Raw genomic sequence first — 27,582 nt, 5'->3', positions numbered from 1 at the left:
GATGTTTTAGACTTCTCACTTTACATAAGCAGCCACATTTCCATAAAGCTTTAATCATGTGTGTGAGAGAGTGAGTTGCATAGGAAAATATGGAAGGAATTCAACGAAGCGCCATGTTGAACATTCTGTCCCCGCAAGCATTTCAATTTGCCAGATGGAACAATCCCCATTTCCTCCCCTGACTGCCCCTTCTCAGCTCATTGGGGGTGCTAGAGGGAGGGGAAAGTGGAAAGCCCAGAGCTTCCAACGAGAAAGAACATTTTGGGGGTATCAAGGCTTCAGGCTGTCAAACATTCAGATTATTCTTAAATAAATGGACATTCATAAGTTAAGCACCCACATTATGTAGCAGCCAGAATCTCAGATTATGACCTGGGTTCAAATCTCCAGGCTGCCTTGAAGATTGCTGCGTGACCTTGAGCCAGGTATCATCTGTAGTTAAAGATCAAAGGGAAGCAGGAATAACCATGTATGCTGCCTTCAGCTTGTTGGATGAACAGATGGGTAAAAATGTAATGCCTAGTCTTTTCAAATTATAATACCAAGTATCTACAACAAAAAGAATGGTCTTTTTCACAAGTAAGAGTGAAGGGTTTAAGGGGGGGGACTGAGATAAATTTACCAGAGATTTCAGCCACATTTTAATAGGTCTGGAAGGAAAGAAGGAAAGTATAGGACAAACCAGACATGGCATTAATTGTGTGAATGCACTTAACCTGCATACTTTTGTTAGGAAAATAGTAGTCATGGGGAAGCTTGTCCAGCCTTGAGATTGTGGACTGAGAGAGCTCAGATGTTTCTCTCTTTCATTCTGTCCCCATCACAGTCCTGACAAAAACCACATCTGAAGCTGCTATTTGCATTTCTATGGAAAGCCTCCATGGAAGCCAATGGTAACAGCCCTTAAAATGCAAATAGCAGCTGAGGATTAAATCTGTAAATTAAAATTTAAACCTCCTGCCACACGTGTGTGGGAGAAATATGATAGTAAACAGGCTGTGGAGCACTTCATCGCAGAGTGAAAACATTTGTGAACTTCTGCAGTTTCCTGGAAGCTACAAATTAGGAAATTATACCTCTTATCCCTGTTTACTTTGGGTCTGCTGACCTTTCCCCATTTGTCTCTGTTGCTAAGAATAAACCACACGTATTTGTAAGAATAAAAAGGTTTACTTACATTAAATGAAGGCAGCTAATACTTCTAAGTAACACTGATGTAAAAATGCTGCTTAGAAGAAGAGTTTGGATTTGATATCCCACTTTATCACTATTCTAAGGAGTCTCAAAGCAGCTAACAATCTCCTTTCCCTTCCTCCCCCACAACAAACACTCTGTGAGGTGAGTGAGGCTGAGAGACTTCAGAGAAGTGTGACTGGCCCAAGGTCACCCAGCAGCTGCATGTGGAGGAGCGGAGACGCGAACCCGGTTCCCCAGATTACGAGTCTACCACTCTTAACCACTACACCACATTGGCTCTCCTTAGTTACAAAATACAAAATTAGTTTCCAAAATGGAAACTCAGGCAGGTACATCTGCTCACATCGCTGGCTTGAAGAGAAAGAGAGAGCACTCATGCAGGAAAGTAGTACATAGGATTATCTCCCTCGTTAGAAATACCCGCCAAAGTATTACGGAAGTAACCTCATACAGTCCCTTCTATATTGAATCAGGGACTCTACGTGTGTCAGCTCCTCAGGTGCCTGTCTGGCGATCATGCATTTGTGATTTTGACTGGAAATCCCACAGAAACGACTTAGGAAAGCACAGGAGAGGAGAAAGATGCATGACACTTACGGGGGAAATTATGAAAAGCAAGGGACATGGCAAACGAAGGTGAGGCATAGCTATTTAAGATCAGAGAAGGGATGCTGAGGCTGGCACTCACTTGCCCATTTTTCATGACCTTATTTATTACACATGCCCATTTGGTGAGCATCTTGCTGGTCATTAATAAGAATGACACCGCAGCTCAAAATATACATTTCCTCACAATATACATTTATTGAAACTGCTGCATTAAACAACCATCTTTAAAAAGCCCTTTGAGATTGAACACACTTAACAGTACCCAACAGTCACGCAGCTAAACATTGTGCAGAAAAATGATTCAGATTCCTGGTTCCAATTATAGCTTTCTGTCTGGCTGCCCAGATGTGTTTGGATTTTTTTTAACCTCATTCTGGCCCACAGTCTCTGCTCATCCAAGCAGAGGGAAATCCCACAGAAGGTAACACTTGCACACACACCTATTTATACCAGCAGAATAGCTGGCGCTCTCTCCTGTTTTGCCTTTTTTCAGAATTATTTAAATATATAAGGATAAAATCCAGCATGCAGACCAGGATCCTATTGCCAGATATTCCTCTGACAAGAGATGCACTGCAGTCAAACTATTAACAGGTGGAGGTGTGTGTGTGTGTGTGTGTGTGTGTGTGTGTGTGTGTGTGTGTGCAGGCATAAACATCCCTTAAAATCTAGGTGCTTAAGCTGTACTTAGTAGCTGCCTGTTATAGAATCATAGAATCATAGAGTTGGAATAGACCGCAAGGGCCATCGAGTCCAACCCTCTGCCAAGCAGGAAACACCATCAGAGTACTCCTGACATATGGTTGTCAAGCCTCTGCTTAAAGACCTCCAAAGTAGGAGACTCCACCACACTCCTTGGCAGCAAATTCCACTGTCGAACAGCTCTTACTGTCAGGAAGTTCTTCCTAATGGTTAGGTGGAATTTTCTTTCTTCTAGTTTGGATCCATTGCTTTCTGTTACAGTGGGAACAAGTGTAAGAAGCTCAGAACACACAATGTGGTATTTTTTTTGTACGTTACTATATTTGCTGTTGTTTTCCAATGTTATTGTTATGGCTTTGCTATGCTATGAAATCATTACTGTGTTAATATGGATTTGTTTTTGTTTGAAATGCATCCCTGCTTCTTTGTTGTAAGCTGCTTTGAGCATGATCTTCTTCTTTTCATACAAATGAAATGAAATTATTTCCTGGTCATTTGGTTTAATTCATTGGAAAGCACCATCAACTATCATTATCAGGTGCTCAGAAAAGTAAATTTGCTCATATTCTCTCAACAACAATAAATTGGTGCAATAGCTGAAACCCACTGTCTCCCCCCCCCCCCACCGGCCTTTAATCGCTCAAAATAACCCTCAAACTGGGTTGAGCTAGATTAACTAAACATTTGCCGGGTCATTATTGTAATACATGGATCCAGTAAGCAAGGAACAAGATAACAGCTGGGCAATTAATATTGCTCTCAAAAACATCTAGGGTGGTTCACTATCAACATCTTGCCCTAAGTTTGTTTTTCGGGGAGTTGGTATCAGGAGCCCGATTTGCACTAATGAGGTGCCAGCGTCACAATGTGTGAAAGTAATAATAAAGTAATAGTACTTAACATTTATATGGCAGTGTGGAGCGCTCTCAGCTCTTCGCATAAGCAGCTCATTATCTCACAAGGTAACATGTTTATAATCAACAGGGTTAGCAGGTCTCTCTGTGTGTGGCAAATGTTAAGCTGCTTTGGGAGCTGTGCTAAGAAGTGGCGGAGTCAACACTACAAAGGAAAAAAAGTATAATTAAGCAGGGAAATCTGAGGGAATCTTATCAGCCATGGGGATTTTATGGGCACAGTCTTTATCATCTGCATAAAGTTTCAAGTTTCTATTTTATCAGGCTGAATGATCGGGATACAAGTCTTATGTAATAATGTTCTCCCATGAAACCTTTTTAGCTGACTAGAAGCAAAAAAAAGAGCATTTATTTGTCATAATAGATCATCCTTGTTTTTAAATCATAGGAGAGCATTAAATATAAAAAACAGGAAAAGATTTGTCCAAGCACAGGATCTGTGCTTTAATCTGAATGTCTTTGAAATGTTACTTTCTCTTTACAATCATCTACTTTCTCTCTTTTTATCTTACCATCAACCCTGCAAAGCTGGTTAAGCTGAGATTTGGCGGATGGTATCTGACTAAGCCAGAGGTGGAGAATCACAGACTCAGGGGCTAAATGTGGCCCTAGATGCCTTTGATGTGGCCCTTGAGACTCTTCCCAAGCCACACCAGTCTCCCACCTTGTTTCATACCCTCACCAACTGCTTTTCCTAGCTGGAATGTGCCATTGAACACTCTTAATGACTCTCCCTTTCCTTCATGGAGTGTGTTAGTCTGTGTCTAAACTAGTGTACCGCACAAAAGCAGAATTTCATTCATTTCACTTCCTACTTTTGCCTCTGCCCAGCGCAACCATATGGCCCCTCAAACATGGCCCAGAAGGGAATGAGGTCCATTCTATGACTCAGAGTAAATCAATGGACGCAAGCTGTGTCCAAGTCCATTGATTTCAGTGACCTACTCTGAATATAACTTAGCAGGTAGTATAGATCAGAGGCACCGGCTTGGGCCCCACTGTAGGCGCCCAGCAGTGTGCACAATGTGACATAATCACATCACACACACACCGCGGCTGCACTCCTGCATGACTTAAGTGCTTCTGCAGCAGCAGTGGGACGGGACAGCGGAGTGTGGGTGCATGTCTGCGGCCGCGGTGGGTCCCAACAGAGGTCCCACAGCAGATACCCTGGCACTGGAGTAAGGCTGGAGGTAAGACAGAGGGCAGCAGCAGCGGGCGGAGGCTGGGCACCCATGGTGAAAAATTTGTGGGTGTCCAGGGACCCCTGGAGTTGATGCCAGTGGTGTAAATAATGGGGCTACTCGGTGAACTACATGAGTCTATTTGAATAACTGTCTGTCTTCCCGTCCACAAGATCTGCTCTGCTATGCTACATGGTCTGGCTCCCAGGCCTGGTTTTGCACCTGGGTAGCCTGGAGACAGCTCTGCAATGTGAGAACAAGAAAGACTCAGTATCATTATACAGGAGGGAGAAAGATAAAAAGAACTGGAGGGGAGGCAATGTCACATATTCTTTGTAAGAAGATGCATTGGGCAGAAGCTGCCAAATCCTTGACATGTATCTTTTTAAGAAACAAGCACTGTTGTGAATAATCCATGCCTTCCTAGTGAGAAGAGTAAAGGGATTTTTGAATACATCCATGTTAGACTAAATTCTCTTGAACTGTCAGCTTTTGACTGAAGCAGCTCTTTAAAGGCCATTGTTTTTATTTCTAAGGCAGGAGATCCATTTAATGCAAACGAAGATTTAACCTTTCATTTCCAGGAGGGGCATTCTTTAATCATCAAAATAGGACAACGCAGTGTCTGGTGGGGGCAGTCAGGTAAGATATACTGGAAAGGAAAGTAGTAGGTCTCTGCATCAAAGTAATGACACAGCCTCCAGGTATTTCTGGCTCTAACTGAGGCCCCATCTGCACTATATATTTAAAGCAGTATCATACCACTGTAAACAATCATAGTTTCCCCCAAAGATTCCTGGTCAACTCTAGGTTTTCTTTGGCCTGGTATTATCAAGTGCAGGTGGCTATAGCTATTAGGTTCTCATGAACCTGACCAGGAGAGCTTTAAACTAAATCCTGAGGGGGTGGGAGACAACATTACAAGCGACAGGGGATCGCCTGATACAGTGGTACCTCAGGTTACATACGCTTCAGGTTACAGACTCCGCTAACCCAGAAACAGTACCTCGGGTTAAGAACTTTACTTCAGGATGAGAACAGAAATCCTGCTCCAGCGGCGTGGCAGCAGCAGGAGGCCCCATTAGCTAAAGTGGTGCTTCAGGTTTAGACCGGTTTCAGGTTAAGAACGGACCTCTGGAATGAATTAAGTACTTAACCCGAGGTACCACTGTTGGGGCTAATAACTTCATTGATGCACCAGAAACTCGGGTGGTGCTAAATAAACTTTTTTTAAAAAAAACCTTGCACAGCAAAGTGCGGCTCTGGTGAGCTTCCTGCCCACCCGCCCTCTTCAGGCACTCAATAAATCTATGAAATTTGTCCTGAGAGCCCTTTTGAGTTCCAAGCAATGCCCCTGGCACATGGTCTGAAAGCCAGAGGGTTGTCACTAACACCCCTCAGTTAGCTCTCTGCAGTCCTGCAAAGAAGAATCCCGTTATTTCTCTGAGGCAGTGAACAGACGGCAGCTGCTCACAGAGAAAATAATAAGCAGGGAACTCAAAGGTGGAATACAACGAAGGAAATGATAGCATTGCAGAAAAAATCACTACCTCACAAAGGGTAAAAAGCATGTGCATACAGTAAAAACAGCAATCTGTTTGGAACAGTAGCAGTTTGAGGACTGAAGCCAACATTTCACAAACTAGATGTTTTATTTGCCTGCTGAGGTAATTATGATTTTGTCTAAATGAGTTACTATAGTGAGCGCTTAGAGGGAATGAAAGTACAGAGAGGATATGAGCATATACAGTGGTGCCCCGCAAGACGAACGCCTCGGAAGACGAAAAACTCGCTAGACGAAGGAGTTTTTGGTTTTTTTAGCCGCTTCGCAAGACGCATTTCCCTATGGGCTTGCTTCGCAAAACGAAGCTTGCCCCACAAGCTCTGGGGATAGCGGGGAAGCGCAGCGCGTCTTCCCCGCTGTCCCCGGACCCCTTTTGAACCAAGGGGTGGCAACGGGGAGAAGCGATTCTCCCCGCTGCCCCTTCCCTTGCTTTAAAACAGGTCCGGGGACAGAGGGGAAGGCGCGTGCGCCTTCCCCTCTTTCCCCGGAGATTGCGGGGCAGGCAACGGGGAGAAGCAATCTTCTCCCCGCTGCCCCTTGCTTTAAACAGGTCCGGGGACAGAGGGGAAGGTGCGCGGCGCTTCCCCTCTGTCCCCGGACGGTCTCCATAGGAACGTATTGATTGCTTTTCAATGCATTCCTATGGGAAACCGTGCTTCGCAAGACGAAAAACTCGCAAGAAGAAAAAACTTGCGGAACGAATTAATTTCGTCTTGCGAGGCACCACTTGGTGTAATATGCAGAAAAGTTACAAGAGGCCATAAGGCATACTAGTAGCTTCAACAACTTTGGACAGAAATTTACCTCCTGCATGGCTTAGGAGCTAAACAGGTTTGTGATCACCATAGCAATAGGGCACAACGGAAAAGTCATTGAAGAAGCAAATACCTCCATTTTATCCAGAGGCTTTACTGTGTGACGCTAAGATATGAGCTACGATTGCCTTAGAACACTCCGTCCAGATGGTGTCCACCTGTTTGATGCAGGAAATTATTCCATCCCATTCTCAGATGAAAAGCTACTGGGAATATGATGCATTCAGAGCACACAACAAGAAAAGTTACGACTTGACAGCAATAACAGGATATTTTCCTCCAAAGGATAATGTATGCCAGCAAAAGTCTGAACTTCTGTTGAATAGCTGCTCTGTTTTGTCAGCTTGCGCTTATGTAATCAAGATGCTGGGAAGGTAGCAGGTTCAGTATACCTGGTGGATCAAAATGTGGAGGCCAGCTAGCCTGAAAACTTGATTCTGGAAACAGGCCAGCTTCGTTTTTAAGCAGGTGCCTCTACAGTCGTGTTGGGATATGGACTGTATCTGAAGGGTCTATAACAAAACAGACTGGTTTCCCAACTGATACTTGCCTAGAGCAGTAGCCCCACTGAGTGTGGCTGTCATTTGTCCTCTCTCTTGTGTGTTTTGTAGAAGAGCAAAGCAGGTTTGCTACAAGAAAGTTCCTGAACGTTGGTCTTAATTTTTATTTTTTTAAGGAAGCTATTTACTATCAGATGTCAAGGAGATAAACAACTATGCGACTTTTAGAAGACACCTGAAGGTAACCCTGTATAGGGAAGTTCTAAACATTTGATATCTCACTGTGTTTTTATTTTTTGTTGGAAGCCGCCCAGAGTGACTGAGGCAACCCTGTCAGATGGTGGGGTACAAATAATAAAATTAATAACAATAACAACCATCACAATAATACCAGCTAACCCAGTAGCATCTGGTGAGATGGAACGGAGCTGTCCTCCCAAAACCCACATCACTGCAGCTTCCCTGGACACAGATGGGGCAGCCCAGGGTGGCAAGGTTGTGGCTGTATGGATGTACCTGCAGAACCAATCCAGCACTCATGCCAGTGCATCCATGCTGCCCTGCCTAGTCCTGCCCTACCCTGGTAAGCTGCAACATTGCTGGTGTTGGGAGAGCAGTTGCCTCTGCCAAGTGCTGGCCTGGGACCAGAACCTGTGGCGGTCTGTGTCAGAACTCCACTCCTAGAGGAGCCTCTGGTGGCACAGTGAGTTAATGCATCTGGATGTTAACCTGAAGGTTGGTGGTTCAAGCCCACCCAGGGATGGCTGTGGGCAGGATGGCACTTAGGGTCCCTTCTGACTCTACAATTCTATGAACTCACAGGCAAAGAAAAAATGCTGCATGATAATAGCCACCATTCATAATCTGCAGACATACTAGACTCCAAAACTGCTTGTTTATATAAAATAAAGCTGGCATCCTCCAAACCTAAGCTTCCCTTTTCTTTGTGCCGCCACCAGCTGGCCCACCCACTGCAGCAAAGAGGAGCAAAGCCTATCACCCTCAAGCATCACAAAGAGATTTAACCAGAATGCTACATTATGATGAAATCTGAACTTTGGTTGTGTTTTCCATTAGTATTTGACACCGGTATGTCAGCTGCTTGAAACATTTTAAAAAATAAGAATGGAAAGAAAAAGTGCATAGTGCCATCAAGAAACTAACAAATAATAGCACACACATATACATTAAGAGGCATAAATGCAGCCAATTAAGAGTTATATTCCAGGATTTTCTCTGCAGCCGTAAGAACAAGGTGGCAAAGTGTGCATCATCATCATCACCACCACCACACAAAAAAAGACACAGATTGCATATGTTGATTTATAGTGTAGTGGTTAAGAGCGGTAGACTCGTAATCTGGGGAACCGGGTTCGATTCCCTGCTCCTCCACATGCGACTGCTGGGTGACATTGGGCCAGTCACACTTCTCTGAAGTCTCTCAGCCTCACTCACCTCACAGAGTGTTTGTTGTGGGGGAGGAGGGGAAAGGAGATTGTTAGCCGCTTTGAGACTCCTTAGGGGAGTGATAAAGCGGGATATCAAATCCAAAAAAACTCCAAATTCAGAAATAATGGCCATAATTTAAATAGAAGCTGGTGCTTCTGCTGCTAACTTGAGAAGAGGCCACGGGTCTTTGGGTGGGGCCCTTCTTGCCCATAGTAGTCAGTTGCCCTAAGGCAGAAGAAAGTGGCACATTGCCTCAGAAGCCCTGTGGTCTCTATTTCTGGTGCCGTGTAATAAGTTTGGGTTCAACACCTTGACACAAGACTTGGCTTAGTGACTTCATTAATTAGCAAGCACTGCACTGCAAAGGAAATCAGCTCCCTGTTGAAGCTGCTTCAACCAGTCAGGCTCCACACCCCCACCCCCTTCAGGTCTGGTCCACTCATGAGGCAAGGTGAGGCAACCATCTCAGGGGGCAAAATCGATGGGAGCAGCAGATCCTGATGCAGATCTTTGTTCCCCCTGCCTTGTTCCTGATGCAGATTTTCATCCACCCCTTCTTTCCTTCTTCCTTGATGAGGAAGGAGGCCCTATTTTGTGGTTCACCTCAGGGACTAAAATGCCTTGGGCCAGCCCTGCCGCCCCCTAACACCAGGGATCATCTCTAAACTCCTAAAGTCCTGGGAAAGGGACTGCCTCTACTACAATCACTACACCAGTGGTATGTCTGTTCAGTCCTTCTGTGGCTGGGCTGCCCTTCTTTATCTTAGCATAGACTTAAACCAGTGGTGTCCAAACTTTTCAAAGAGGGTGAGATTTGATGAAGTGAAGGGCCGTGAGGGCCAACCAAAGTTGTTAACCTTTTTTTCGAATTGAAATTGTTGAGCTTTTTTTAGGGTTGAAGTTGAACACTTCTTATGACTAAGTTGTCAAAGTTTTTAGGATTTTACCCCCAAAAATAAACTGCCACAGGGGCCTGATTAAACCAACTGGCTGGCCGGATTAGGCCCCTGAAACGGACTTTGGACATGCCTGTCTTAGACCATGCTGCTCTTCAATACAGGACTTTTTCGAGCAGAGGACTGTCCTTTGTAAAGTAGAACACGTGCCCACCCTCCAAGAAGATCTGAGTTGTTTTGTTTGTCTATTTTTCGTCCTTCTCAGTATTCTAGGAGCCACTGGTGATCACATAAACTGAGGCTGTGACCCCATTTAGAATGACAAACAGCCGTTTAGAAAGTAGTGAAATGCAGTTTTTTGCAAACCGTGTCTACATGTTTCCCATTGTCTAGTTTAATTTGCTACAACACCAAAGAGGTGGTGCCCTTTTTCATACTAACACAACAGAACTAAAAAGAAAACCTGCCTCTTCTTCTTCATCTTTTTTTACCATGAATAAATGCTATGAAAGATGTAATGCGGTACAAGGCAAACTTCAGCTTAATGCAAATGTGAGCTGCCGGGTTGTAATAATAAGGCCTTGAAGTGTGTGTGCTGACTATGAAGATGCTGAAAATTCACTGATGCAGACAAAACGAATGGAATCATTTGTAGTGCACATCTATTAAACCACGATGAGAACATGACTAGCCTAGGATAATATCCTATTATCCTCCTGACCACAATTTTGCTGTATGCAACTCAAGATAGCAAGGCCGAAAAGCAAAATTAAACAAACAAGATAGCAGAAGATGCTTGACATTTCTGAAGAAGACAGTGCAGACAGAAACTGTTGCCTGGTCTTCATCAAGAGCTTTCATACACTTTAGAAAGGGTGTATAACGTATCTTTATTTTCACAGTCTCTATTTAAAATGCATATATATTTAACCCAATGCTTTTCTTGCAACCAAAGACTCACGTTAGCCATGTATGCTGTTACTTATATGTACATCCAAACCCAGTTCTAGAGACATAGAATTATTTATGACTAGTTGCACCATAATGTAGATGGGGAATGTGCACTTTTATTCACCCAAATACACCTCAAAATGAAAAAAAAATGTAATACGGATAAACAAGATGTTTGATTTATATTGATGTTTTGTGATCCAATAAAAATGTTATCTAAATTGGACATGCTCCCCTCACTCACCCACTCACCCACAATTAATGACAAAACCTATGAAATATGCAATATTAGATTTGAGGTCACTACTTATAAGGTGGGAGAAGTCAAAAGCAAGAGTCACATTGCTTGAACTGCAAAGGAAAAATGCTCCTACGAATTCTCTGCATTGCTGTTTATCTTACAATGCTGACTGCATTTGCAAGCACTTGAAGCTTGTGTCCAACAGCAGGCACTCCCATGGCCTTTCTCAGGCATAGGCAAACTCGGCCCTCCAGATGTTTTGGGACTACAACTCCCATCATCCCTGACCACTGGTCCTGTTAGCTAGAGATGATGGGAGTTGTAGTCCCAAAACATCTGGAGGGCCGAGTCTGCCTATGCCTGGCCTTTCTGGTGTGTTACAAACTCTCAAGTAACAAGCCTCACTTCCTTCGTATGGCCAGTTGCACATTCAAATGGCTCCTCTTCCACTGCCAGCATCAAGCAGGCAGGAATCTGGGTGCATGTTTACAGGAGAAAGAAAAGGTGGCGGAGGGTGCAGAATCAAGTGGTCACCCAGCTATTCTGGAACACAGCATCCTAAGTGGTAGTTCCACTAACACAAGGACTTCTAGCTGTACAACAGACCTTTCCCTCCCACTCCTCTCCACGTGTGCCCCCATGTTGCCCCCAAACCTACTCCGGAGGGTTGGGGAAAACATCAAAACAGATTTGTTGGATATTTTCCAATCAAGTTCAGAAAGGTCTCATCAAAGCAGCCCAACGATATCCATTTGTGAAAACATCACGTCTCCAGTGGCAAAGAGAAAAAGGAATTATTCAAGAGTGAAAGGAAGTAACACTGGGTTTCCTGCCATCCATTCCAAGCTTCTGGCAATGCAAAGTTTAAAGTCTTTGGTAGACTAAATGTTTTGCATGCAGTAGGTTCCATGTTTGATCCCAGCCACCTGCCATTTTCTTTAATTCAAAAAAAACAACAACCAGTAAGCAGCTGGTAACCAGTGAAAGATCCTCTTTATTGCCTCAGTGTCCAAAGAGTTGCTGCCAATCAGGCTGAACAAGACTGAGCTAACCAAACAAGCCTGACCTGGAATAAGGCAGATTCTTCCAAGGTCTCTATGGATAACTGCAAACATAGCTCCCCTGATGACCTTGGCTAATAGCCCCTGCTATTCCCACCTACCTACAAAGTCATGCTGTTCAGAAACTCATCTAGTCTTCGCTTCCTTCCCTTCCCTTTTGACCTTTCCGTTGTGGTGTCTGTCTTCGCCCTGGGAAGATGCATGCAAGCGCAGCGCACATGCAAAGGGCTTTGTTAGGTCACTGGGCACACAGGCCTCAAGCAGTCGCAGTCAGAGCACAAGCTCCTTCCTCGATATTAATGACTGGCTGGAAGGCACTGATGGTCATTAACTCACCAAGATGTGCCTTGTACTGCGGTCACTACTATTAAGGAAGCTTAAATAGCACTACTGCCGTACCAGGCATTCCTAGGCAAACTAGCATCTGGGAAAGCAGCCAGAGAATTGGCTTTCCTCAAATATCTTTTAGGGATTATTTTGGAGTGCGTTTTTTCCTATTTTTATAAAAAGGAGCTCGCTTGGTCTCACTCACCACCTTTGTACAGAAATCCTGTCTGCCACAGCTAGGAAGCTGCCTGTGAGTCAGACTATTGGTTTATATACCTCAGTATCAGGGGTGCAAACTTGAATAAAACATTTTTGGGGGGGAGTAAGCCCCGCCTCCATAATTGATCACATGACATGGTGCACGCACACCATTTGAGTGGCAATGCCCATAAACTTTGGGGGGACCTGGCTGCCTCTATTGGACCCCCTTGATCCTAGGCATTGGTTCCTATGCTCAGTATTGTCTACTGTCATGAGCTGGCAACACACTGAGGAAGGCGAGGGGCCTAGCCACAACTGGTACACACCAGGACAAGCTGAATACAGGGAAGGGGAGGTTAGGGACTTAGGAGGTACTCACGGGACACTGGACAACATCAAGGGAGCTGCAGGCAGTTCACAGGAGCTAGGGGAAAGAGACACATCACCAGAGGTGCCCCTGTCTCCAAGGACACAGCAGGCTCTGAGGCACTGGAAACAGCAAGAAGTGCACTCCTTCAGGAGACTGAGGCAGGCAAGGGAACACAAAAACAGGTGGAGATCATGGGACTTTTTAGGTGTGGGAGGAGGTTGTGGTCACTCAGCTAGATTAGGCTCAGGGCAGGTGAGGATCACATGCTTCGTCAAGGGGAGAGGTACAGCTGCTCAGCTGGAGCGAACTCAGGTGCATCAATCAAGTTTGGGAAGGATGAAAGGGAAACAAGGCCTTTTTTCTGTTGATGGACCATAGCTTGGCTGCTTTGGGAACGTCACTGGACTGTGACTTCAGAACTAACCCCAGGTGTTCCAACCCTGGATCTTCTGCAGTGGCGGAACCTGACCTGGCAGATTGACTTGGGGCATTGCTCATTGTATTAGACCAGGACTGCTATTTTGCCATTTGGGTTGTCTGACTACTCTCTAGTATTACCCGTGGGACTGTGTGCATTCTGAGGACTAACCTCCAGGTATGCCTGGGTTCAGGATATCTGCATCCTGAGTAGCAGTGGATTTCTAGGGGTTCAGACAGGGAGTCTCTCCCAGTGGTACCTGGAAATGCTGGGAGTTGAACCTGGGACCTTCTGCATGCAAGGCAAATGCTCTACCACTGAGCTACAGCCCTTAGGCCAGTCTTTCCTTCTCAGCCAATATGTATGTTCTCATGAAAGGCAGGCTCCTGTCCCCTAAACATCTAAGAACACATACCAAGGAGTCTCCTGACTGGCTGCTAGTATCCCGCATAGGCCCACATGTCACATTTTCACCTGCTACATGTTTGCTGCAGGGAGATTAAGTTAGACTGCAAAGACAGCTGCCAGGTAAGTTGTGAGGCAGACACGATGGTGGCATTGTGACACTAAGAGTATCAGGTTCAAACTAGATGTTACACAGAATGTGTTTCAAACACACATTCAACAAACCCCACAAGAGAACAGCTTTTGACAGCAACTTACAGTACTCTTAATTCAGCCAGTTGGAATGTGCTTTGTTTGTTTTGAAATTATCTGTCAATGTCTTATCAGTCTTCTATTCCATAAATGAGCAGGACGGCATCTTTTAACCCTCTAGCTTGGGAAGAATTTCCTCCCCTCCCCAGCCCTCCTATCATGCTGTGATTCTGCAGGTTTGTATTGAACAAAAGATTCTTGCATTGCCGGGGATTGGGCTAGCTAGATGACCCTTGTAGTCCCTCAAAACTTTACAGTCCTATGATTCTAACCAGTGCTTTTTTCTGGGGGGACACAGGGGTACGCATACCCCTAAACATTTTGTGGATCTAAGTTTGGCCTCATTCAGGGGCAGTATTTCAATATGAGGAGGAAAATAAGAGTACCTCTAAACATATTTTTTTTTTATAGCACTAATTCTAACCATCACAAGCATTTTTTAAAAATCTAGTTTTGATCTCAGTCACAGCAAGAATGATTTCCCACAAATAATAACTGGAGGGTACAAGCCCGGCTCCAGATTTTGGGATGGGGCTAGCTGATGGACAGGTTGCCCTTGATGGATGCCCCACCCCTGCCCTCAGACCTGTTCCAGCATCCACTGCCACTTGGGCCATCCAGCAGTGACTCTGCTGCAGCTGCAAGCCTCCCCTACCCTCTTGTGCTGATAAGTGAGTGAGATGACTAGGCAGCAGAGCTGCTATTGGGCAAGAACAAGCCCACTTACATGCAGTGAAGGCTCACAGCTGCAGGGTACCCAAAGGGCAGAGAGCACTGGGACTGTCCAGACAAAGTGTCACCCCTGATGGGACCTGCTAGGGCACGTGCGCCCTGGAAAATGCCCCAGTGTGCTGGGCACTGACACCAGGCACAAATACAGATGACCTTACACTTTCCCATTCTCATCTCAACAAAACTTAACTGTCGGAGACCAGTAACAGAAACACATTTCCAGCAAACACATTTTTCAGTCAAGTCATGGCTCCCAAATTACCCATTTACCTTGTGAACCTCCCTGACACCTGCAGTTATAGTTATACAAATTTATTAAATAATAATAATTTCCAAGGTTTAGATTGGTCAGATAACAGCATCTGATCAGGACAGTTTGGGGATTTGAGCCGTTTCCTCCCATTATGAACATCTCATGGTGAGAGGCTAGAACATAATTGTAAAACTAAAGTTGGTTAGAATGTCCTACTGCACTAACCTCTTCTCTCCTGCATTAATAACAACCACACAACACAAATACTGCAAGAGACTCAGATGTGCTTCTAAGAGTCTGTTGTAATAATTACACAGCATTCAAGCTCAATGGGACTTACTTCTGAGTAAGCATATTAGAGGTTTTGCTGACAGAACCAGAGACCAAGACCAAGGTATGAGGCTTAAAAACCTAAGACCAATTCAAAAAAAAGCAGGACGGTGCAGAACTAAGAGCAGAAGGCTTCAGAACAACCAACATGCAAATCCTCACTGCTGAAATAAAATGACCATGACCAAACTCACTAATTAAAAAGTCTGAAATTCATATACAGATTTTGGCCTAGCTTTACATTACAAACCATCTGCAAGAGGTTGCATTGATTTCAATGGAATCATTTTTAAGCAAATGGCTTTCAGAGCTACAACCTTAATCAGCTTTACTTTTGTCTCTCAGTCCTGCCATAGGTAAGGTCCAAATCCAACACACATTTTAAAGATGGCCAATTCGATTGGGAATTGTCAAACTATCTCTGAATTATTCCAATTCACATTTAGCATTCTCCCTTGGCCAACAAAGCGAGCTGAGCGCCGCAACCCCAGAGTCATCCGCAACTGGACCTAACGATCAGGGGTCCCTTTACCTTTTGGGATCGAATTATGTATCCATTCATTTATTTGAAATACTGCTACTGGTTTCTCACTGGTGGAAGCAGGTAAGATGATAATGTTGTGGTTTTGAATTAATTCACAAAGGCTGCCATTTCTCATGCAATCATAGAGCCTGAAGAGACCTCCCACAGCCATGTATTCCAATTGCCTACCGATGCAGGAAATAGTCTTATGTGATCATCCAGCTGCTGCTTTAAAATGTATGGCATGGAGAGGGGTTATCATGGAGAATCCTGATGTGGGACAAGAGGAAGAGCTTTGTGATTTTTTTCATCCCATTATTATGAAACAGGCCAGTTTCAAAACTGCATTAGAAATGGGACAATGGGACCTTTGGCAAATACGCCCTAATTGCAAAGACAAAGCCTAAGAATATTGCTACAAAGCAGGAGAAAGATAAATCCAGGTGTCTGACACTGCAAATCTATTATGGTTTTTCAATTCATCCTTACGCAAATCCGAAATCCCATAGAGCTTAAAACTTCCTCATATGTTAGGGAAATTGGGAAACTGCCACAAGGGAGGACAGTGGGGGAGAATATGTTAGCTCCACACACCCCAACGTCCACATTTTCACCACCCTCCATGAGCTGAAAGGGGACTCTCAACAGCAAGGAACCTCTTGTATCCATGGAAGCTCCTCACCCATTCTGGTACCCTGGAAAGTCAGGTTCTAAAATGCATAAGGAGCCTCTGCAGACACAATAGGCTCCTCAGCACATTCAGCCACCTTCCAACTCATGGAAGGCAATGGAAACCAGAGTGACAGAGGAGCTAACATGCTTGTCCCTGCTGCTCCGTCTCACACAGTAACGTCTCTCTTCCCATAACACCTGAAGATGGCTACAGCTGCCACAGAAACTTTAAGGGAAGCACGGACATAAAGTATTAGCAGGAAGGAAGTCTACTGAATAGTTAAGTCTGCAACGTGCAATGGCTGGGAATGGAGATCTCTGGGAAATTCCAGGCAGGCTTTGCAGTGGCAGATTTTATTAGCCACACCCTCTCACTTCCCTCCTTGTGGATTTGGCGGGATCTTACAGTGACTGCAAACAGCTTTGGAGAGGAGCATGCAAGTAACCAGGTGGTTATTCTCACAACCTGAGACAAATAGTGAGTCCTATCTGAGGAACAAGTTCAGCAAGTAGGCAGCCAACTAGCTTTTAACTGACATTACTAAGAAGAAACTAAACATATTTCAAAGTAATTGTGGTTTGGGCTCTGGCGTTCTTTCACTGTTAGAGGAGCACCACGGGAAGTGATTTTCCACGGTTTCATCCCCCTGCACTATTGTAAAGTTTAAAGCGGTAATATGGCATCCTTAGCGAGAACAAAATGATCCCTCCACCCCAAAAAAATATTTCTTATTTTCACAATAATTCCTTTTGGCACTTGATTACACGTACCTGTATAAAGATAAGTGGTTGTTGTTGTTGTTGTTATTATTATTATTATTATTATTATTATTATTATTATTATTATTATTATTACTTCCTTGACTCAGGACCCAGTGTAGGAGAACTGCCTGGCCCAAGCCTAGGCACACAGCATCTGTGGCAGCCAAGTTACTTTGGTACCTGAGGCGCATAAAGGACCCATTTTCAGGTGTCTTGTGGGGCTGTATGCAGCCTGTAAACCATGGGTTAGACACCCTTAGTCAAAATCTATCCTAGATCTTCTGCTTGGAGTTATAGGATTGGAATTTCCCAAAAAAGATGTTAGATTGTTTTTGTATGCCACTACAGCGGCAATACTTTTATTGGCTAAAAATTGGAAATCACAAGAAATACCAATAGTAGAAGAATGGCAGGTGAAGATGTTAGACTTTTTGGAGCTAGCTGACCTGACTGGAAGAATCCACGATCAGAAAGAAGAGTACCAAGAAGAGTGGAAGAAATTGAAAGATTATTTAGCTAAATATTGTAACATACGATAAGTAGAAATTATTTGAAAGTACCAAATGAGCCTAGGACTAGAGTAAGAATTAATTGTAAAATACTATGGATTTGGATAATTATGAAAAGAGAAGAACATTGTAAACTAAAGGCATTAATTTGATTAGAAAGAGGATATTGGAAAGCTGTTAAAAAGTGTTTCAATGATATTCAGTAAGGAGGGATTCGAGGAAGTCAGTTAATAATGAAATTTAAATTTGGCTTTAAAGTATTAGGTATTTATATGTTTGTTTTTGTTGTTTTCTTTTTTAGTATTGTAATGTTGTTGTTTTTTCTCTTTATCTGTGTGTCCTATTTGTTATAAATTTGGAAAATTAATAAAAAAATGGGGGGGAATCTATCCTAGATCAAGGATAGCCAGACTGAATATGGCTGCAACAATTTCAACCCTTTAATATATTTTTTTAAGGAGACATAAAAACTATGCTATCATTTCATGCATAAGGAAAGAGAAAGCTGTTTTCAAGATGCATACCATCAGTGGGATTCAACTAAGTTTTGCATGAAACGAGGCACACTTGTGCAATGGGACTTCCTCCTCCCGTGCCCCCTAAATCTGCTCTGGAGAGTTGGGGAACAGGTTATGGTGTGCACAGGGGGAGAAGAGGACGGAAAAGTCTTGTTGCATGAGAGACTTTGTTCTGCACACTTAGCACTATTTTGAATTCCACTCAATCATCCGTACCATATATCTATATTACATATTACTCAGTATTGCATCTGTTTTTTATTTTATGAATTACATATATGTAATTTTAAAAGTGCATACCTGTACATCAGGAGCGCTCAACCTGTGACCCCAAATGTTGTTGAACTACAACTCTGATCAGTTCCAGCTAATGGGATGAGGGAAGGCACAGGTGAGCCACCCAGGCATGTATAGAATGATGTCTGGCTGCATATGCTCCACACCTGTGGGTCTTTACAAGTTGGTGGCATCAACTTGTATGGAATCTATGTCTGAGGAGCCAGAAAAACACTTGCCATCTCCAGACCATCATCTGAATAACAGAAAGTGGCTCAAGTGCATTCTAGGATATAGAAAGAAAAGCATACCTTTCTCTTTTGCCACCGCCCCCCGGCTTTTGCTCTGAAAACACCACTGATTAGGCGTTCTTATACTACTGGTTCATAATTCCATCATGGAGGAGGTTAAATGGGTAGGAGGATAAACTTGTCCAATAGACCTTGTCTTCCTGGAGAGCCCAAGTTGATTAGGGTGACCTCCACCCAACAATGCCAAGAGTTTTCTGCCATGGGATGCAGGAATGGTGCAGGAGTTGAAATGGTAACAAACATTTTATCTGCTAAATGCCTTGTGGCCCAAGCTGCTAATAAGAGTACAGGAACACACACCCATCCACAACACCCACAAAAGTTGACAACCACATCTCCACCCCATGCCTCTTTCTTTTTAATCAGATTCTGAACAGAACTCAGACAGCACAGGAAGGTCATGATCGAGGCTTAAATTCATTTATCATATAAGTAGTACCAGCTGTACATTAGGAAGCCTCTTTTCTCTCTCAAACAATATAAACAAGATGATACTGGATGTAATTAGAAGTTCATTCCCCAAAGTTAAACTAAGCAAACTTTGCTCTGCGTAACAATTGAGTTTTTAAAAATATAGCTTAAGATAAACAGTTTGGCCTTGCCGCATTGGCTAAGGAATGGAAAACTGGAATTTACTTCTGACTATATATGTACAAATAAACAGCTCCTCAAATACATAGAATCACCATATAAGGTGCATAAGCATAGGAAGTCCATAAAAACTGTTCCTTCTGGATTTCCCATGACTGAGTAGACAGATAGGAGAACTGTCATGAGGAAGACACCTTCCAAAAGAATAAAGACCTGACCCCAACCTCTGAACAAATTTCATTTCCAAATACAAAAAAAAACCCAATCAATTTACCACAGAGCCTGTCTTTCAGCCTTATTATCTTGTCTTTTAAACACACACACTTCCATGGCCGCTGCTAAATTGAAAATGGCAGAGAATATTGCAAATATGGAAAATGTGCAGATGACGGCATCAGGTCACTGTTTTAGATGTGCTGAGAAGCTTCAGGAGGGCTATCTAGAGTTTCCTGTTGATAATTAGTGATTTGTCACAGCAGTTACGTGTCAGTTCAGAATGAACTGGCTCCTCCGCTACCTATAAAGTGAGCTTTCTGCTTCATCACACCCTAGTTCATGTCAGGGAACATTTCCTTTATTTGATTTCACAATTAATATAACAACCGAGGTGTGATTTATTTTTATTTTTTTGGAAGGCAGAAGATCCACACCTTCTACATAAGAAAGAAAGTCATTCATCCTCTTAGCTACATAAACAACAAAGCATCTTACCAGCCCATCACAATTGCTTATCGCCACAGAAGCATTAGGCAAGTCGGTGATATCCCCAACATAGAGGCAATTTCCATGGAGAGGTTCAACGTAAGTGAGGTTGGAATCCTCCTGCCATTCAACAGTTGCTCCAGGAGCCACCAGCCTAGAGTTTGGTCTCAGCCTAAAGTGAAATTCTCTTCCAAAAACAGTGACATTGTAAAAAATTGGCTCGCTTGCAGCTTCGTGCAGAGAAGCCCCTGTGTCCCTTCGAAAGCGCCTCTTTGCAGCTCCCGATACGACATTGGAGAGGAACCTGCCCTCCGAGTCTGTGCTAGATGGGATGACAAGACTGTATTCTTCTAGATCTCCCAGAAGATGATCTAGGGAGAGAGAAAAAGAGAGCATGTGTAAATAATGAGTAATAATTAATGTCACGCTGAGTTTCCCCTCCTTGAGATCACTGTGCTGCATCCCACCATTGCCTGAAGCGGGCATCCCTTCCCTTTCTTAATGTGTCAGGCACCATCAATGTTCATTCAACTATGGGGTTAACACAGAGCAGAGGGAATTTCAGAGAACAGGGCGAGGCAGGCACCCGGCATCATCTCTCCAGCTGTTTTAGCAACAGAGCCCATCTTGCAGACATCCCCATTCAGGGATGGTCAGGCATCAAGGATGCTCCCACCCTTCACTTGAGGAAGACACGTCTCCCAAACAGAGATCAGCACAGTCTCTCTCGAGCAATTCTATTTTTCAGCTAGGGCTGCCAAGAGAGAGATGCCCTGAGTGAGGCTTTCCAAAGGCAGAAAGTTTACTGTCACATCAACTTTAAAACTTTGACATGCTTAATTTCCTCCCCAATCCCGATGTGGCTGGCATGTGAACGAAGCTTAAAAGCTTGTGGTTAGCAGTCACACGATGGAAAGGGTTTTTAAAATTATTATTATTATTTTTTAAAAATCCATGTCAACCGCTTGACCCAGTTCCCCCTCTCCTACTTTAATTCAAACAACAGCAGGGAAGAAAACTTAAGGCTCTGCCAGGTGTTTTATTCCGCATATGGAATTCCAAGAATTGACACGCTCAGCTCGGATCTTGCCACATGCGCCCGACTGTGAACAGAGTTCATTCGAGGTTCCCACTTCAGCGGGAAACTCTCCCCGTCCCGCGCCCCTCTTTCAAGAGATCTAGTGCGATCCAACAAGCGATTTCTTTCAACAAGCGATTTCTTCCCCCACCCCGCTCTCCCTCGTTCGCCCCCTGATCCCACCCCGCGCCCCACGGGACAGCACGCCAAAAGTAGCCAGCCCCACGTGGCGGCGCGAGGAACCCCCTCCGAGCCCTTCGGTCCGCGTGGCGCAGAGAAGTCTGGCTGGCGGAAAGGGGGGAAAGTGCTTCGCTGGCGAAGTTGAGCGAGAGCGAGAGAGCACCCCAGCCGGGGAGACCCGGCCCAGGAGGTGGCGGCGGGTGCAGGCGAGGGGCCCCCGCAGCACTTACCTCCCTGCCCGGGACTCTGCGGGGCCCCCGGGGCCAGAAGGAGCGCCCACGAGCAGCAGCAGCAGTAAGCGGCGGCGGCGGCGAGGAGCGCGGCGATCCCGCCCGGAGGACCCATCGCAGGCGTCGCGCAGCCTGGGAAGGCTGCCGAAAGTGCCCTGCAGGGGGCTCCGGCCACATTGGAGGGCAGCCGGCGCCGCCCTCTTGCCCGCGGCGGGGAACCCTCAGCCCCGCCGGCGGTCGCCCTGGCGCATCCGCCCTCCTCCTGCTCCTCTCCAGCGCTCGCTGAGCGGCCGCTCTCCCCGGCGAAGGCAGCAGAAACACCAGCAGGCGGCTGGCTGGGAAGCGCGCGGCGTGCGGGAGGGAAGTCCGCCTGATTGACAGAGGCGCTGCTGCCGCCGCCGCCGCCGCCGCTTCTGCTGCACAGCCCAGCCTCGCCTGGCCTGGCTCCGGGGAGGCGGTGGTGGCGACGTCGGCGTCGGGCGCAGCAGCTCTGCCCTTTGCTTGGAGCCTCGTGGCTCCCGGCGCCCGCTGGGACCAAAGTCTGCAGCCGCTTCCCGTTACGGGACACTTTTCTCCGCCACGGCTTAGAGGCGGTTCCTGCCGGATCCTGACCATTCCCCACCCCCGCCCAAGCCAACAAAATCCTGGCTCTGCTGCTCGGAGGAGAGAACGCACAGGAGGGATTGCACCAAAAAAAACCACCTAGGAATCTATGAAGTTGTTCTGGAGCAGCTGCTGCTGAAAAGAAGCTCCTGATCTAGCATCCCCCCCCCCCTTTTCCTGGGATCTATAGTATCGAACGGGTGTGCCTGATTTTCCCCAAACTCAGAGATGTGTTTGCTCTCATGACCACCCCCACAGAAAAAAACTTTGGCAATATTGTGCCCCCAAGAACCCCTGTTTTGTTCTGTGGATCGTGGTGATTACTTCAAGTTATTAGATTCCCCTGGGCTTTGCATCTGACTGCACGTTGCACCAAATATTCTGGGACCCCTAAGATCTTGGTTTTGGGGATCCCAGCCTACAGCAGGGAAAACCCTACCACCTCCTGAAGGTTTATCAGCCCACCCCCTATATTTCATAACTTAATAGGTTTCCTTGTTCTGCATGGAGAATCCGCCTGCCCTATCCTAGTTTCACACAAAACCAAACTTTCAACAGTGATCTTTCCTACACTTTACTTAGAGGAGTAAGTCCTGCAGAATTCAGTGGGGCAGTTCTCGGTAAACACATCATAGGATTGGAAGAATAAAGAGCTGGAGGCAAACGGGGAGAGAGGGAGCGGGCACAGATCTTATAAGGTGGGTTCAACTTAATTCACTCTTCCTCATTTCACAGTCTTCTACCGATCAAATTTGCATTTAAAAACAAATGGAATCACACCCAGATCATTGCTGTGGCACTGAATTAATTACTTCAGTCTGCAGCAGGGATCCTGCAGAATCTCAATACTGTTCATTTGTAGCCTAAGATTTTTCTTCACGTTGAAATGCCTGCATTAACTATAGTGGTACATGCTTAATTCTCTTCCCCATTGCTATACATTCTTTGAGTGTGATCCAACCAAAGTGAAATACTTTTGAGCCCCACTGGTTTTAAAGAACATGCTTAAATTATTGTCACTGAAGCCCAGGGCACTTCAAACAGCCTAGCATCCTAAGCACATTAACTTGAAAGGAAGTCTTGTTGAGTTTTATGGGACTTCTTCCTAGAATAATTTCATTTAGGTTACTTAACTTATGTGGGTTCATAGCCCTTCATTTAACAACAACCAGTTGCCTTTGGTTTAGTATAAGGTTACCAGATTTTTTTCAATGAATCCGGGGACGCTTTTCAGCTTCAGTGGATTTTGTATAGGGACTGATTTGTAAATCTGGGGACTGTCCCCAGAAACGGGGACGTCTGGTAACTTTAGTAGTGATTCTTTCTAAACTTAGGTTTTATAAGGCACCTGGAATGAGTTTTCCTCAGAAGAGGCAGTAGTTTCTTCTCTTGCCCTCTTCTCTGCCTGCTCCAGTTTTAGTCCCCTCCACCACACTTTTGGTTTAGACTCCAAGCAAAATTGTGTCCATGCATCATTGTTCTGAGCTCTCTCTTAACACACATCTACATAAAGTTTGGGAGAAAATTGTCAGAGAAACAAGATTTTTATTCCTTAAAAATACCCTGAAAACTCAACCATTTGATAGAAATTGCCCAAGTCCAACTTAATAATACTTAAGATATTAATAGTGCTTTAATGTATTCACATGGCTGCATGTGCATTATCTAGTTATGTCAGGAATCTGATATGAGAAATTGCAGTAGAAGTTGCTCCCAGTACCAGTCACCACATGGAAGCAGCTTTAGATCCAAATAGTTTACTGTTGCAGAAGCTAAGGCTCAGTAAAACATTTCCAAACGTAGATATATACAGCTCATAGGCTTTTGTAGATACAAATACATACAAGTACAAAGTATCTCTGTTGTTCCAAATAAACTCCAGCAATTCAAGATGTAACACTGGACAAATTACACCAGGAGACTAACTAACTCACAGACTAACCAACTGAGCTGACATACATTAATCATAGATATAGTCAGGGCATTGGATCATTACCAACTGGCCTTACACCTGCAATTAACTCATCCATTGGGTGATTTATGCTCATGTAGGGAATTAACCCTTATGTTTAGTTACTCCAACATAGCCAGCCATTTGCCTACATCAGCAGCCCCAGCTGGAGCTTCCAGACCAAGTCCAAGGGCATCCTGGATTACAGCACATTGCAGTAATCCAGGATGGGATCAAAGGTTGGACCTTCCCTCCCTGCACATTGTGGTCCTGATTCACAAGAGACCACCAGCACCACCCCAAGTTTATTATTATAAGAGTAGCCAAGAAGTTACTTAGTCTGACTTTCAGAGGTTGGATAAAGTCTCAGAAACCTGTGCTTTTTGGCACCACAAAATCAGCTCTAAGGCTGCTAATTCAAAGTGTTCAGAAACGATGTATTAAATCACCCAAAAGCACTGTACTTTTTTTTTTTTTTACAATGGGTGCTTTGTATTCATGTTTCTTTCTAAGCCTTCTGAGTACCCTGCAAAGCCACAAAGGCTAGATGCTTTAAACATAATAATTATAAGATTCTGTCAATCATACTCCCAGCCTCTTAGAAACCCCTGAAATTCTGAATCTCACCAATTAAACGACAGGTGCTGCCAGCTCTGCTCTGGTGCTCTGTCCATGCAAGATAACTATGTTACTCTCAATTTAGATGGTAAATTTCTGCTTCTGCCCTTCTGGCCTGTCACTTGCAATCCCTCAATCACTTTTCCTCTAGTCAATATCCCTAATTTGTGAAGAGTTTCTCTTGTAGTGGTCTGTCTCCTATCTGAAACAGATACATTCCCGAGTTACAGGATGAGCTACATCCTTGTAACTTTTCATCTTCTGTAGCATTTGGCTCACTTGCCTGGACCCAGTTTAATGGCCCATAGCAAATGCTTAATCTTAATTGTCCCTCTATGTTTCATCTCCCATCATCGTTCATAAAATATCGTTGTTACCTTATCTTTCGTCAGCCATCTGTATTTAATGATGGGTATAATTGTTTTTTGATGACTGGTACAACTCCCTACACCACTCAGTTCCTCATGTGCTGCTGATTTACTGCCTTGGTATTAATATTCCAGCCCTGTGATGTATCTCAGGATGTTTTAGAAATATCTGCTTCCCTTGTATAAATATTTGGATTAATTTAGCTAATTATCAGTGGAGCATTTGATTATCCTCCTAGGAAATGTTGCTATTTGCTGCTGCTGCCTTCTTGATTATATCTTTATTTAGTCAATGAGAGACAGATAACAAGACAAAGGGTTGGTTTTTTTTTGGGGGGGGGGTTACAAAAAAAAATATTCAGTGAAGATTTTACATAGAAAGAATTCCTTGGTCCATCTCAGGAACAGTGCCTTATATTAAGTCAAACCATTGGTCCATTTAGTTCAGTACTGTCTACACTGACTGACAACAGCTCGCCAGGGTTTCAGACAAGGTGATGCCAGGCCTGGTCCTGCTAGCAACCCTAATTTTGGATGAGAAAAGGGAACGGCAGTAGAGCTAGAATTCTAAGACTTCTGTTTTACATAGCAAGACCCCAATTCACAAAACAACAGACAAAGGTGCACTGCCAGCTGGAGGGCATAGGCACCACTGTAGTCACTTCCTAGGCAACCAGGTCCAATGACACACTACTGAAAGGATGCTAGCCACTGGGGACGGGATCTAGCTTAGCATCTGCTTTGCATGCGGAAGGTCCCAGGTTCAATCCCCAGCATCTCCATGTAGGTCTGGGAATGTTCCTTGCCTGAAAACCTGGTGGGTCCATCACCAGTCAGTGTAGACACCCCTGAGCTGGATGGACCAATGGTCTGACATGGAACAAGGCATCTTCCTATGTCCCTATGATGACTTGCTGAAGGGCCAGCCAACCACTCACTGCAAGCTGCTTTGTGTGTGGGAACCAATGCTGCCAATGCTAGTCTTTCTCAATCCTGGTATTTTGATCATAGCACAACAGCTACAAGGTACACCAGACTCAGCAGCATCAAGCTGTGGTTCCAGCCTCCCAGCCCAGCTCTGCAGACTCAACTTCCAGTTGCACAGTGGTTACACTGCCTGACTCCTGATGTTCCTATGACTCTCGCAGGACCATAAACAGTTCCTGCTTCTCCTGCTACAGTGGCTGCCTTCTTCCCATCAGTGGGGCCCACAGATTGCTGTGTCCTATGGATGAAGGGCCAGAATCTCTTTGGTGTTTTTTTTTAAGTCTTAGCTATTCTCCCGTACTTTCATGCTTGAATCTTGTGTCTTCTCCTTGCCTCCACCCCACTTGCTTTCATGCTTGTGTGTGTGTTATACAGAATAATTGTGCTGATGAGCTATAGTTCAGCTCTACGAAAATGTCTGATAAAGCAAAAAGAAAGAAAGAAAAGCGGGAGATCTTCTCATTGAATAGGTTTGCCTTGCGTTCCATGGCAGGAGAAAGGCAATAATACTGTATAAATAAAATAACTGACCTCACCAAGCCAACCATTTCTTAAATAATAAGCACTCTCCTAAAAGTGACATCTGCATTAGCTTTCCTCTTATTTCTTTTAAAGTTTGGGCCATTTCCTCATTACTTGCATTTTCTGCCTGGAGACCCAGGTACAATTGTGTGGTTTTGGTTTGGCTTTGTTGGGAAGACAGCATCTGGGGAGGGGGAGCTTGACAAAAAAGGAGCTTGACAAAATGTGGCTTTTGGCACCTTCAGAAAGCAGCCATTTACTGGTATATGACAGCAGCAGGGGCCAACTCCAAGATAAGTCCTTAAAAATTAGGCTAAGGTGCCCCAGAGCACATAACAAAGGCTGAGTGGGTTTTTTGTTGTGTCATGAAGGGAGACATTATTTCTGTGGTCCTTTGGGCTGCCTCATAATGCAATGCTTCTAGTAGCACCAGAACAATGGCCACCACATTCACACATGGCCATTCTCACACCTAGCTGTCCAGCACAGCTGTTGAATCAAAGTGCTACAAAACAGCCTCTTCTGTCTAGTCAGACCTGGAATTTGTCCTTACTGTGCTGCTGGCTTTCTGCCTTTCTGTTGTCTTGTAGGCTATCAGTGAGGTTAGAATGTTATATTTTTGGGAGAGTGGCCACTTCTTGACCCCAAAATGGCTCCAGAATTGTTAGTAGGAGCATGGCAGGAGAGTAGGGTCATCATGTTATTTGTTTAAATAAGTTATTATTTAATAGGCATTTGAATTCTTGCTTTCTTTAAATGAGGATCATCATTTTATTTGCTTCCTCTATTTTTGTCCTGTCCTTCCTTCAA

The 27,582-nt window shown here is 44.5% G+C and overlaps 1 protein-coding gene and 1 long non-coding RNA gene across 4 annotated transcripts in view; one reads left to right on the top strand and one right to left on the bottom strand.

Annotated features, from left to right (window-relative positions):
* The window catches only part of ADAMTS2 (ADAM metallopeptidase with thrombospondin type 1 motif 2), a 324,369-nt gene that overhangs the window by 192,502 nt on the left and 104,285 nt on the right, over positions 1-27,582 (bottom strand). Inside the window, exons 1-2 of one of the 3 annotated variants that reach the window (XM_081180736.1) lie at positions 21,724-21,869; positions 20,245-20,606 (exon numbers count right to left, since the gene is read on the bottom strand). In XM_081180736.1, the coding sequence (XP_081036862.1) occupies positions 20,245-20,606; positions 21,724-21,838 (477 nt within the window). In that variant the 5' untranslated portion in view covers positions 21,839-21,869. Of the gene's footprint in view, positions 1-20,244; positions 20,607-20,702; positions 20,737-21,723; positions 21,870-27,582 lie in introns of those variants that run through there. The other 2 variants (XM_081180738.1, XM_081180737.1) reach the window with 2 other exon arrangements.
* The window catches only part of LOC308579835, a 97,915-nt gene continuing 92,309 nt past the window's right edge, over positions 21,977-27,582 (top strand). The window contains exon 1 of the long non-coding RNA XR_014004599.1: positions 21,977-23,024. This is a non-coding gene — a long non-coding RNA (uncharacterized lncRNA). The remainder of the gene's footprint in view (positions 23,025-27,582) is intronic.

The sequence above is a fragment of the Podarcis bocagei genome, assembly GCF_964188305.1.
Source record: "Podarcis bocagei genome assembly, chromosome: 2".
Taxonomy (NCBI): domain Eukaryota; kingdom Metazoa; phylum Chordata; class Lepidosauria; order Squamata; family Lacertidae; genus Podarcis; species Podarcis bocagei.
This window is presented reverse-complemented; position numbering and strand designations above follow the sequence as displayed.